Source organism: Centroberyx gerrardi, chromosome 22 (genome assembly GCF_048128805.1).
Source record: "Centroberyx gerrardi isolate f3 chromosome 22, fCenGer3.hap1.cur.20231027, whole genome shotgun sequence".
In the NCBI taxonomy this organism is placed as follows: domain Eukaryota; kingdom Metazoa; phylum Chordata; class Actinopteri; order Beryciformes; family Berycidae; genus Centroberyx; species Centroberyx gerrardi.
Window position 1 is genome coordinate 10,566,573 of NC_136018.1, and position 10,219 is coordinate 10,576,791.

Here is a 10,219-nt window from a genome sequence, read left to right on the forward strand (position 1 = left end):
TGAGATGGAGGGATGGAGAGAGGGAGAGCGAGAGTTATATGTGAAAGTTTGGTTTGGCTAGCATCACTGGACCATGTGTCATGTGTCAGCAGAGTCTCCTAATGTGAAAGACAATCCTTTAGTGTATAATTCTGTCTTAAAATAGCCAGCCTGTGTTGCTTTGTGTATATACAAACATATTTTTCATGTTGTTTGGTTGATACAAAAATACCACAGGAAGGCCTGGTGATTAACAGGACTTGAACAAGACTTGATGTGGTACAGTGTGACAGAGTGTAACTGTGGTTCATACACATCAAAGGGCTGTAAATGGCTGTCGTTATCTGCAGTACTTTGGAGTTTGGATTTGCTTTTGCCAGGCACAAATCATACTGATAGAACTGCATCCACAGTCTCTCAGCTCAATCATCACATTGATTTTTAATCTGCCACATCAAATAGGAAATATCAACACATTACCTTTTGACTGCATCTCTAGGAGAGAGTTGTATACAGGTGGAGATGGAATGGGTATGGACCCAGTACTGACACTGTTTTTCTCTCCCACAGCACAGGTCCTTGGTGTACATGGCGTACGGCCTGCTGGCTGTCTGGACCAGTATGGGCTGGACCTACGTCACCCTCATTCTGTCCCACTGTATCCTGCTGTACAGCATCTCCTTAGTGAAACTCCGCTGGCTCTGCTTCGTCACTGGCCTTGCTACCCTTGCTACCTTCAAGTGTGAACCCTTCGTGTCCTGGCAGGTAACCTGGTAAAAAATACACCCATTTTATCAGCCAAAGAGACAAGTGTCCTATCCTCCCTAACTGAGACGCTGTGGACTCGCTGTATTTGCCCAAATGAAATTCTGGTGTTGGGTATGGACGCTTCTGTGCCCACATTAAGTGACAAATCAAAACAGCAGGGAGACTACCACAAAAGAAAGCTTGACTCACCACTGTTAGATATTTTGCTTCTCTCATCCCATTGATCACAGACCGGTTGGGTTGGTGTGATGGTCCACTTTACTGATGCCACGTTACATTACACATTCAAATTTTTAAAGCAGTTGTCTCTTGCTGCCATTTGGAGCCAACACTGTGCGAAGTTGCCTAGGGCAGCTTTAAAGAGAGTGTGCAAAGCGCTTAGAAGACTGCCACTGCTGAAGGAAATTCAGGTAAAAGAAGCAAATGTGTCGGGCTGTGCTGCATATATTCCCGTCACGTTATATCATAAGGGAGTGTTTCCTGAAGCAAGAGCAAATTTGTAGTCAGTGTCCCAAGTTCCCTCAGCTTAATAGAAAAAATATCTCTCTTTATGAGTTGTTATGAATTCAAATCCATACTTTACCCTCCCTCTATCTTCTCCATATAGGCTGGTTTTGTGGAGGGGGACTTTGAGCTGCGCCACATTCTGTTCTACGGAGGTTGTGGGTTTACTATCATGCGCTGCATGAGCTTTGCTCTGGAGAACTGTGAGCGGAAAGAGGGAAACTACAGCATCCTGGAGCTGCTCAAGTACAACTTCTACCTCCCCTTCTTCTACTTTGGGCCCATCATGACCTTTGATAAATATTATGTTCAAGTAAGTTATACTTTGTTTCAGTACATAAACATTTCTAATCCAAATAATAGAGACACCTACTGATTCTCAGATCAGCGTAGCAGATGCTGATGTATTAGGGAAACAGAGATTAACTCATTGCATACTGTACATAGTATCATTAATGAGCAGGGCTGATTCTGGTCTATTTAGTGCACTATTTGGTATTTTGTATTAGTGGATGCCTTGAAGTTTTTGAGGTTGGGGAATCATGTCAATTGGATTTTTTTTGTTGTGGCCAAGCCTTCACAATGAGCTGAGAAAGACTATTTGGTCTGCAAGAATGTGAGAATAAGTGAGCGGAGTGACAGGCAATCGTAATTAAAGTTACACTGACCGCTGTGTTCATCTGAAGGATAGCTTCAGCAGTCTTAAGACATCCATATTGAATTTATTTCTGAATTTAACAAAATCATTCTGATACAGGATATATAGGGTCAGCCCTGACCCCAAGACAACTACTATTGGAGTACAAGCAGAGGATGAGGACATTATATTCCTTTGATTTCTGTTCATGAGCTACACTGCAGTGCAGAAGTCGGAGGTCTCTTTAGTAAAACCTCTGAGTCTGGAGTATGTGAGGTAGCTGTGCCATGTGTCTGCTGCCCCCTGCAGGCCAACAAGTCAGACTTGACCAGGAAAGAGAGGGAGATGTGGAATATCAGTCTGCAGGGCCTGATCTACCTGGCGGCCATCATTGTCGTGGACATCCTCTTCCATTTCATGTACATCCTCACCATCCCCGCTGACATGAAGCTGCTGAAGCACCTCTCTGACTGGGCTGTAGGTCTGTGCAACCTCCCCGACATTCCTTCCTGTTGATGCTGTGGCATGTGGGTGGTGATAAATGAAATGTTGGATTGATTACCAGAGTGTTAATTGACATGCTTGGTACTACAAATTAACACGATCTACCTAAATGTTTCTTTGATGTGATGCACACTGCCAGTACTAATACCTCAAGTGTCTGTTGATTTGTGTGTTGTTTGGGGCTGCTTTCAATTCGTTTTTAACGTTAACATGTTAACATCAAATGGATGCAGGTTGTACTTATATGTTGAATTAATTGACGTGAAAGTGCATTGACTCCAGAACTGGTGTGGTTGTGTCTTACAGTGGGTCTTGCCTACTCTAACCTGGTGTACGACTGGGTGAAAGCAGCCATCATGTTTGGAGTCATCAACACAGTATCCAGACTGGATCATCTGGACCCGCCCAAGCCCCCAAAATGCATCACCATGCTCTATGTGTTTGCTGAAACGTGAGTAAAGTTTACACAGCTTGAACTCATTCATATATTTGGTCATCACAATTCTATACTCATGGTATACCTACCTGTAATACCTGTAATACTAAACCCGTTCTTAACTTTGTCTCCTTCTGCAGCCACTTTGACAGAGGAATTAATGATTGGCTGTGCAAGTGAGTGTCTCAGAAAAACCATTGAATTAAATCTTGTCTTGTTAATCCTGATAAGTCTTGTTAATCCTGATAAATTTAGATGTTCTGCTACTACAAGAATATAATGTAAATCATCCCAGAGATCTGTGTCACTATCCACAGGTATGTGTATAATTACCTGGGAGGAAAGCATGATAATGTGCTGGAGGAGCTGGTGGCTTCACTGTGCACCTTTGGCGTCACCATCCTCTGGCTGGGACCCTGCGAGGTGGTGCTGATCTGGGCTTTCTTCAACTGTTTTGGCCTCAACTTTGAGCTGTGGACCGCCAAGTTCTTCTCCATGGAGCCTTTTGCTTCCTTTGAGGTTGGTTAATGAAGGTTGTCATTCGGATCTAGACACAAAGAGCTTTTTGTTAATTGAATATCTGTTGGTCTGTTTCTAACAGATGGCGATGTCAGAGGCAATGTCTCGCCGGATCAGAGCAATCTTCAATATGTTCAACTTCTGGACCATTGTGTTGTACAACATTCTGGCCTTGAACAGTTTGGACTTTGCCAAGTTGGTAGCCAAACGACTGCTTCTCAAAGGTGATCAGTTTCGTTACAATAAGTCAATGCATGGGAAGTCTTTGTAAATATACATCATGATCCAGTTCTAAGCAAAAAATTGTCCTAATGCACTCTGTCTCATTGCAAAAATTTAAATATTTGTATTTCACATGGCAAGAATAGATTAAAAACATTGCATCAACACATTGTGGCCTAGTCAAGCCTTCCTACATCCAAAGAGCACCTGTCCATTCCACACTAAGGACTCAATGCAGCGCTCCTTCCCTTCTGTTTTTGTCCACTACTGAAAATTTGAAATTGTGTACATTTTTTAACAATGAGGTCATGTGTATCCTTTCTTTCCCAGGCTTCCCTATAACCACCATCGTCGTCATGTTTGTGACCTACTGCTTGATTCAAGTGATAAAGGAGAGCGAGAGGAGGCAGGCCCTTATCGATGACCCTGACCCTGCCCCTGTTCCTCCACCCGCCCCCGTCAGCGGCACAGCTACCGCAGCCTCACCCGCTGCAGCTCAGCCAGTCGTGGAGCCTGGCAAGGAGAAAGCAGAGTAGGGGATGGACGTCAAAGTTTGCACGTCTGTCAAAGTCGAAAATATCTTTCTGAGTCATAGTTTCTGCTATATTACACAGAAGGCCACAATAAACAATGCAATTTTAGTTGTATTCAGTATAAGTTATATTGGAGGTATTTGCTGTTCACATCACGGTGCTAGAATGATGTATACAGCCAAGTAGTGAGCATACAGTATTACCACCAGTCTAGATTTTATAATGTGTTTTAAGTGGAGGCTCTGTTTCTGCTGATTTAGAAAAACTGCCTTAATTGTAAATAAGTTTAACCACCATTTTAAGATAGAAGAGAAATATGTTTTCATCTAAAGAGGAAAAAAAGACTTTAATGTGCCTTCTGTTTTATGAAAAGTTACTCTTAAACTGTATAACAACACTGTAGGGACGTCAGAACTAAATCTCATTACTCTGAAATTCCAAATCGACAAACAAACTTCTGTTGTCACACTGTTTTATCAGCCATTACTGTTAATGCAAAAATAAACTGCAACTATAATTGTTCAAAGTGTTATGTTTTGCCTAAGAGAAGAAGTTAAACATCCTTTTGTGAGATGCTTATCATACTGGCATTAATAAGAAAGGAGAAAGGAGAAAAATCTTTATGAAGAGTTTTTGAACGCATGCTCTCTGACGGGACTGTTTGAATTACTGGATGAGAGAGGGGCTTTCTACGCTATAAATATGTCTGAGTCAATATGTGAGTCTTGTCATGAGAGACTGTTTGTTTGGTAAGAGGTATTTCTGTAGAGTTACGTAACCAGTTTGCAGCCTGATTCCTGTTCAATGCATCCACACTGGAAACTCCTGTCCTCTGGAATGGCTCTGGCACACCTAGGCTGAAAGTGCCTGGACTAGAATAATGTAACAAAAGGTGTTTAGTGAGGTCTGGAAAATGATCTGAACTCCTTGACAACACAGGTAGAGTATGCATGAGGAGAAAACTAGGCAATCAGCAACCATATTACAACGTTTTGTACAATGAACAATGTTTTGATATTTCCTGTATCAGTTCTTAAGCTTTAGAACTATAAACAAAATGTATCCCACTATAATGTAAATATAATATAAATGTAATAATGTAACATAATGAATGGAAAGAATGAGAACGTTTCCATGTTGGTATGATGACTCGGGCACAAAGGACCACAAGGGGGCGCTCTCCTGAACAGTCTACAACAAACCTCCTCATGACTCAGGAAGGACATATTTCCCATGAAGCCATGTGTCAGCTGTCTGAGGGTGGCTGAGAGTGCTAGAGGTTTCTGGGAGGTGGGGGTGGCAGTGGCATGGGGTGGGAGAGGGGATGAGGAGTGGATATTGCATTTCGCATGTTCTAGAATGGAGTCCATAGCTCCACACCAAGTGCCCAGCCTATAAATAACCTACCAGTTGGAGCTGAATGCTCAGGACAGCTGAGGTAGTGGGCCGTCCCGGGGTTCAGCTGCTGTGGGCTAATAGCAGACTGACCGTGTCTCTGCCTCCTCTTTCCGGGCTAGAAAGTCGCAGAGCCTGAGCTCAGCTGTAGAAAGAAGATCCACCAAGAACCAAAAACTACCCAACTTTTGTTTGATCTGCAACCGTAGGAAGGCTCCTCAAACCTTGCCTCGTGCCCACGGTTCTCCCCCTGCCAGGAACAATGGCTCTACCAATAAACCCTATGGACGAGCCCAGGATGTACCAGCAGACGCTGCTCCAGGACGGCCTGTACGACCTGCTGGAGAACGACAAGCTTGTTGACTGCGTCCTGAAGATCAAAGACAAGGAGTTCCCCTGCCACCGGCTGGTCCTGTGTGCCTGCAGCTCCTACTTCCGGGCCATCTTTCTGTCTGACCTGGATGAGAGCAAAAAGAAGGAGATTGTCTTGGAGGATGTGGAGCCGGGCGTGATGGGCCTGATCCTCAAGTACCTGTACACCTCCAACATCAACGTGACCGAGCAGAATGTTCAGGACATCTTTGCTGTGGCCAACATGTTCCAGATCCCCTCTATTTTCACTGTATGTGTCTCTTTCCTACAGAAGCGACTGAGCCTTAGCAACTGTCTGGCTATCTTCAGGCTGGGCCTGATGCTGGACTGCCCCAGGTTGGCTGTCTCTGCCCGGAACTACGCCTGCGAGCGCTTCCAGCTCATCGCCAGAGACGAGGACTTCCTCCAGCTGGGCCCCAGTGAGTTGGCAGCCATCTTAACGTCTGACACTCTGAATGTAGAGACAGAGGAGGCAGTGTTTGAGGCTTTGATGAACTGGGTGTCCCGGGACACAGACAATAGAGAGAAAGAGCTGCCAGGCCTGCTGGATTGTGTTCGTCTGCGTCTGGTCACTGAGGATTACCTGAAAGAGAAGGTGGAGAAACACGAACTAATCTCTTTCAATCCTGACATACAGCAGAAACTGCAGCTGGTTAGGGACGCTCATGCTGGGAAACTGCCGGAGGTCAAAAAAAACAAAAGCAAGACGGAGAAAAAGACAGAGCAGGATGGTGGAGCAGAGAAAGATGGTGAGAATGAGGAAGAAGAGGAGGAGGAAGCTCTGCTTCCAGGCATCCTGAATGATAACCTGCGATTTGGCATGTTCCTCAGGGACTTGATGTTCATGGTGAATGATGCAGGCGCAGTGGCTTATGACCCCACAGGAAACGACTGCTTTGTAGCATCACTCTCCACACAGATTCCTAAGAACCACGCCAGCCTGGTGACCAAGGAGAATCAGATCTTTGTGGCAGGAGGATTATTCTTTGATGAACAGAATAAAGAAGACCCACTGAGCTCCTACTTCCTACAGGTAGGCAGGGGTGTAAATACAGTTTTCCAAGAATAGCAAACTGATCTAAGATGACAGGTGAGGTCACATGGCCCATATTAACTTTGCGATGATTACAGAAACTGATCTCAGTTCAGCACGCCTATTCTTAGACACATTATTAATGCAAGGCCTACAGCATCTGTGCCAATGTTGGATTAACAAAATAACAAACATTTGTATTTAAGATATGATGCAACATGATACAGCAATGATGACATGATCCCCTACTCCTGGATCTTATGCTAGATATTTGCATTTGCCCTCAGTGTACGTTGTGTTTGTACACTGTTTGTTTCTATATGCATATACTATGTATACAACAGAGTGTAGGCACCTCCCGTTCACAAATGTTTGAATCCTGCATCTTCTCAGTATGACCTGGTCAGTGCTGATTGGCTGGGGATGCCTCCCATCCCGTCTCCCCGCTTCCTGTTTGGGCTGGCTGAGGCTGAGAACTCCATCTTTGTGTTGGGAGGGAAGGAGCTGAAGGAGCAGGACCACACACTGGATTCTGTTCTGGTCTACGACAGAGAGTGAGTACGGCTTCACATTAATGTTTCAGATCTTAGGCAATAGGATGCTCAATGTACTGGAATAATAATTTGATCAACTACAGCGCTGAGGATTGAATCGTGACGGCAGGGATCCAAATTAATTCTTTGTACATGAATTCACAATGTGTTGTCTTACATCGCCTTGATCCTGACTGACTGGATGTCTGTGGCTTTCATGTGCAGCAGGCAGAATTGCTCTTTTTGAAAGTTTCACCCAGCTTGAAAGCAAACCACTAATTTAGCACAGAGATTTAAAGAAAAGCCACAACCATGTTCCAATTATTTTGGGTTTCCAACACCTGCCAATATGCAGAGAACACGCTGCAATATGTGAATTTATAACAAAGGCAACACAGTCTGCTTTGATAGAAGTGGATTTCATGTTATCTGTTCACATGGACATGTATTTCTCATTCATAGATCTTTCAAATGGGGTGAGTCAGACCCACTTCCCTACCCAGTCTACGGACATGCAACTGTGTCCCACAATGATGTTGTTTATGTGATTGGAGGAAAGGAAGACGACAAGTGAGTATACAGTGTGAGCAAAACATTAACATCCATCCTTGGCAAGTGTGACGTTTCAAACCTGCATTTTCATTCATTTCAAGCCTTTACTTTATAATAGTAATGTAAAGAAACCAGACCTCAGAGGAGATATTATCTGATACTGTGACTCTCCTGTGTGAAGGAGCTGTCTGAAGAGAGTGTGTGCGTACGACGCCAAGCATTTTGAATGGAAGGAGCTGGCTCCTATGAAGTCTGCACGCTCCCTGTTTGGAGCCACCGTTCACAAGGACAAGATATATGTGGCAGCAGGAGTCACTGACACGGGCCTGACAAACACTATGGAGGTGTACGACATCGCTACCAACGAGTGAGTTCCTCAACATTCGCTATAAGTGGATGTTGGTGTCACAGAAATATTCCATTCCCTAGAAATCTACTTGAGTCTCTCTTAAAGTGTATTCTACTTTACTGAAGTGTACCTCTGTGTGTGTGTGTGTGTGTGTGTGTGTGTGTGTGTGTGTGTGTGTGTGTGCGTGTGTGTGTTCACATGTTCCAGGTGGTCAGACTTTGTGGAGTTTCCCCATGAGCGCAGCTCTCTGAGCCTGGTGTCTTTGGCCGGCTTTCTATACGCTGTAGGCGGTTTTGCCATGATGCCTGTGGAGGACAGTGATGAGATCGTCCCCAAAGAGATGAATGACATCTGGAGGTGTGTAAAAAAAAAAAAAATCACACACCCAATTCATTCATTCATTCATTCATTCATCCATTTGTAGTGTAAAATGAGCTATGGCTATGGATTACTGTCAACAGACTGGTCAGTATCCCAGTTTATCCTTTGTTGACAACAGTCTGTTGACCTCTTCAGGTATAATGAGAGCGAGAAGAAGTGGAGTGGGATCCTCAGAGAGATCCAGTACGCTTCAGGGGCCACTATCCTGGGGGTCCGCCTCAACACCCTGCGTCTCACCAAGATGTAACCGCCCCTCTAGTGTCCATGCTGGTTGACTGGAGTCCACAGTAGTTCCTAGGAGTCCAGGGTCACAAGGGTTGATAGAATACATCTAATGTCAGCAAACATACATGGAGACTGTCTTGAAGAAATCTCCCCAGTGTGTTTGAGGTTCATTGATTTGTCAACTGGAACAAATATCAGTTGGTTTTATTTTACTCAACGCTATAGTTGTTCTAATTGTGTAACTGTGTGTGCTGCTGGCTTAATATAATGCATCATTTTCTTTCTAGATTGATCCCTTGATTTTTATATTTATGTGTTCCAAAGGTTTTAATTGATTGAAACTGTGAAATGTAAACAACCTGTTAGTCTAATGAACTTTTTTTTTGCACTGTGTGGAATAACATTAAGCAATGTGTCTTCAGTCATCTTCTTATTAACACCATTCAAAAACATTTCCCAATAGATGGCAGCAAAGTCATTATGTAGTTGCCCTTACAGTCTGTGACTTGATAACTTGATGGGGCACAAAAGAATAACGATGAAATTTGATTCTTTCAATTTCTCTGCACAGAAACAAAAACACAGCACACATCTACATTTGCAATAATATATCTATACTGTTTAATATTGAAATGATTTCATTACGCTCTGCTGTGTTACAGACAGTAAACACTAGTCAATAATACAATAAAAGACAGAAAATACAGTCTAATGTTATTAGCACCTCTAGACACTATTGTCCTTGTATTGTTTTAATATTTTTTTATATAGTTGACAACTACTGCCTACACATGGTCTTTGTACACAGAGTTAACTAAGACATTGTGTTTACATTATAAAGTAGAGAATCGGCAAATAACAGTACACATTATGATTTCTTTAACACAGCTGCAATATGAGTAAGTATGAGAAATGTAGAGGGTATATGGATAATTCTAATACATCTTTGAATTGACTATGGCATTGGTGTCTATGGTTACCACATATATCTTTGCCCAAAAGGGGAAAAGTCACCATCGAACAAGATTAGAACAGCTAACCAAACTTTCACATGCAAAATAACCAACAACTTATTCTCAGTTGATTTCCAATTTCATATTCTACTTTGCACCCAAAATAAGGGCAGATTAAAAACAAAATTGTTCCTCCATTCTGAAAATAAAAACAGTTCTTTCTCTTCAAAGAGCAATACATTTCTTTAAAATCCTTACATACATACTTTCTCTCCACCGTCCTCGTGGAACATTAGTAAGTACTACTAAAATAATAGCAAGGTT

General features: G+C 43.0%; 2 protein-coding genes across 2 annotated transcripts in view; both read left to right on the forward strand.

Moving 5' to 3' along the window:
* The window catches only part of hhatlb (hedgehog acyltransferase like, b), an 8,840-nt gene extending 4,338 nt beyond the window's left edge, over positions 1-4,502 (forward strand). Inside the window, exons 5-12 of the mRNA XM_078291383.1 lie at positions 550-744; positions 1,355-1,564; positions 2,198-2,369; positions 2,699-2,843; positions 2,969-3,004; positions 3,146-3,347; positions 3,430-3,571; positions 3,900-4,502. Coding sequence (XP_078147509.1) covers positions 550-744; positions 1,355-1,564; positions 2,198-2,369; positions 2,699-2,843; positions 2,969-3,004; positions 3,146-3,347; positions 3,430-3,571; positions 3,900-4,105 — 1,308 coding nt within the window. The 3' untranslated portion in view covers positions 4,106-4,502. The remainder of the gene's footprint in view (positions 1-549; positions 745-1,354; positions 1,565-2,197; positions 2,370-2,698; positions 2,844-2,968; positions 3,005-3,145; positions 3,348-3,429; positions 3,572-3,899) is intronic.
* A 1,251-nt stretch (positions 4,503-5,753) lies between these two features.
* On the forward strand, positions 5,754-9,951 carry klhl40b (kelch-like family member 40b). Its single transcript, XM_071913747.2, has 7 exons — positions 5,754-6,902; positions 7,296-7,456; positions 7,898-8,005; positions 8,169-8,354; positions 8,544-8,693; positions 8,853-9,439; positions 9,474-9,951. Exons 1-6 carry the CDS (start codon positions 5,760-5,762, stop codon positions 8,962-8,964), a joined length of 1,860 nt encoding a protein of 619 aa, XP_071769848.2. The 5' UTR covers positions 5,754-5,759; the 3' UTR covers positions 8,965-9,439; positions 9,474-9,951.
* Positions 9,952-10,219: the final 268 nt, after the last annotated feature.

What these genes read in the sequence shown, in the direction of transcription:
- klhl40b (XM_071913747.2), top strand. Translation starts at nt 5,760, where the DNA reads ATGGCTCTACCAATAAACCCTATGGACGAGCCCAGGATGTACCAGCAG. An exon ending in GGAGGAAAGGAAGACGACAA is followed by an intron (nt 8,006 to 8,168) that starts GTGAGTATACAG and finishes TCCTGTGTGAAG; the next exon opens with GAGCTGTCTGAAGAGAGTGT. An exon ending in TACGACATCGCTACCAACGA is followed by an intron (nt 8,355 to 8,543) that starts GTGAGTTCCTCA and finishes CACATGTTCCAG; the next exon opens with GTGGTCAGACTTTGTGGAGT.